General features: G+C 47.6%; 1 protein-coding gene across 1 annotated transcript; it reads left to right on the forward strand.

Annotated features, from left to right (window-relative positions):
- Positions 1–232: 232 nt before the first annotated feature.
- Positions 233–682, forward strand: LOC138472134 (protein LDOC1-like). Its single transcript, XM_069610140.1, has one exon. The coding sequence runs from the start codon at positions 233–235 to the stop codon at positions 680–682; it is 450 nt and encodes a 149-aa protein (XP_069466241.1).
- Positions 683–2,533: the final 1,851 nt, after the last annotated feature.

A 2,533-nucleotide genomic window follows, 5' to 3' on the forward strand; every position in this document is an offset into this window, starting at 1 on the left:
CCCTCTCCCATGCACTTGCGCGTTCTCAATGACACTGGGCCTAGTAAGATCGCTGTTTTGTTCTCCCCCGTTCCCCTCCCTTGCCTTGTCGCGCTCTGAAACACTTGTGTACGAGCGCAATAGAAATAAAATATCAATCAGTCAGAGCTCAGGTGAGGAGGAGGAGGGGTTGGACTTGCAATTGGAGGACGTAGGGGAATCGGTCGATAGATTGCAATGCCAAATCCCCACCATGGCTACGGCCGAGCAAATTCAGGAGCTGGTAGCCGCTGTCCAAGACTTGACCCTTGAAGTCCAGAATTTAAAGACTGAAAATTCTGTCCTCCGTCAGCTGGTATTCGCCAGAGAACCTCCTCCGGCAGACTTGCCTCCTATGGCCCTTTCTTCCAGCAAATACGATGGATCTCTAAAGAGATTAAAGGAATTTATTGAAGCATGCACTATCCACTTTGCCTTTCGACCCCATGCCTATGCTTCTGAACAGGCCCGGGTAGGCTATATGGTGTCCAATATGAAAGGGAAGGCACTAGCGTGGGCCACTCCTTTAGTCACAGCCAATGATCTGATCCTCCAAAACTATGAGGGTTTCCTGGGACAACTTAAACAAGCTTTTGAATGTCCCGAGATCTCGTATAGTGCCTGTGAAGAACTGCTAGACATTCATCAAGGCTCAATGGATTAACTCGCCTATATTTCTACCTTCAAAAGGTTGGCTTCAGAAGCAGGCTGGGCGGAACAAGCTAAGTATGTCATCTTCCGGAGGGGACTAAAAGAAGAGATAAAGGATGAGTTGTCTTGAGTCACACGACCTGCAACTTTTTCAGATCGCTTGTCGACAGTGTTATAGATCGACTATCGGTTAGGAGAAAGGAAGTCTGAGAGAAGAAAGAACCAAACCTCTCCTACCTTTTCTCAGCCATCCTATGCCCCTCCTCCCATCAAAACCCAACAAGTCAAAGAGGAACCGATGCAGATAGGAGCCGCTAGAGGTCCATTGACTCAAGAAGAAAGGTGCTGCAGAAGAGACTCTTGGTTATGTATGTACTGTGGTTCGGACAGACATTTGCTCTGGAATTGTCCGGAGGTTCCTCCCAGGAGGTCAGGAAACGAGCGACCTCTGACCTAATGGGGACGGGTTACCGAGGTCACTCCAACAGTCCCTATCTGACCCTCACTGTGACACCTCCCACCGACACTGAAGATTCCCGGCTGATGGTGGTTAATCTCCAGATCCGTACACAAGATAGAACAATTGAAGCCCCAGCTCTGATAGATTGTGAAGCCGCCGGAAACTTTATTGACACCCTCTGGGCCGATCAGGTCCAATTATGTCACCTCAAGCGCAATGAGGATCAGAAGGTTGAAGGAGTGGATGGAACTCCTCTTACTTCTGTATTGATAACTCATACCACGGAAATACTACAGATTACCGTGGGGCAACACACTGAGAAGCTAGCTTTTGACATCATTCGGGCAGCTCACTTCCCAGTGATCCTTGGAGTATCGTGGCTCAGGAGACACTACCCAACAATCGACTGGTGTAAGAACTCTCTGGCTTTCCTTTCTTTATATTGTCAATGAAATTGTTCCTCCCAAGAACCTAGGAACACTTCCCAGATTCTGCCCACCGGCGAGAACAAACCTAGAGGCATTTGTTGTATTCCTTCAGAACTAAGAAGGTACCAGGAAGTGTTTGTGAATAAGACAGTCCTTGAATTACCGCCCCATCGTCCCGGGGACTGTGCTATAGATCTAATACCTAATGCCCTGGTGCCTTTTGGGCGAATGTTCGCCCTGTCCCTGGTGGAGAAGAAAGCCTGAGAGCCTACTTGGATGCCCATCTGCAGAACGGCCTCATTCAGCCTTCCAAGTCACCAGCCAGCGCATCATTGTTCTTCATACCCAAACAGGATTCCACAGACCTCAGGCCGTGCATAGATTACCGGGCCTGAATAAGGTAACAATTAGGGATCGCTATCACATTCCCCTCATTTCTGACATTTTAGAGGCAGTTCAGGGGGCCTCAATATTTTCTAAACTGGACCTCAGAAGCGCTTACCATCTGCTTCGCATCTGAAGTGGGGATGAATGGAAGACAGCTTTCTGCACCCCTTATGGTCTATATGAATACAAGGTCATGCCCTTTGGTCTGGTCAACGCTCCTGCCATCTTCCAACGATTTATGGATTGCTTGTTTTCTGATGTCCTCTTTCTCAAACCATAGTGTACTTGGACGACATTCTAATTTTTTCCAATAACCCTCAGGAACACTACAAACATCTGCAGACAGTATTACAGAGACTCCAAGAAAATCAATTACTGGTTAAGCCAGAGAAATGCACCTTTAATGCCTCCAGTGTTCTGTACTTGGGGTATATTCTCTCCCAGCAAGGAGTCAAGGTGGATCCCTCTAAAGTATCAGCTATTCTTGACTGGCCCTCACCCTTGTCAATCAAAGAAGTCCAGAGGTTCTTCAGTTTGGCCAACTTTTATTGGAAATTTATAAACAAGTTCTCGGAAGTGGTACTGCCTA

This window comes from Ambystoma mexicanum, chromosome 8, assembly GCF_040938575.1.
Source record: "Ambystoma mexicanum isolate Mex_15411 chromosome 8, UKY_AmexF1_1, whole genome shotgun sequence".
NCBI classification, from domain to species: domain Eukaryota; kingdom Metazoa; phylum Chordata; class Amphibia; order Caudata; family Ambystomatidae; genus Ambystoma; species Ambystoma mexicanum.

Coding starts and splice junctions, on each gene's coding strand:
- LOC138472134 (XM_069610140.1), top strand. CDS start 233: ATGGCTACGGCCGAGCAAATTCAGGAGCTGGTAGCCGCTGTCCAAGAC.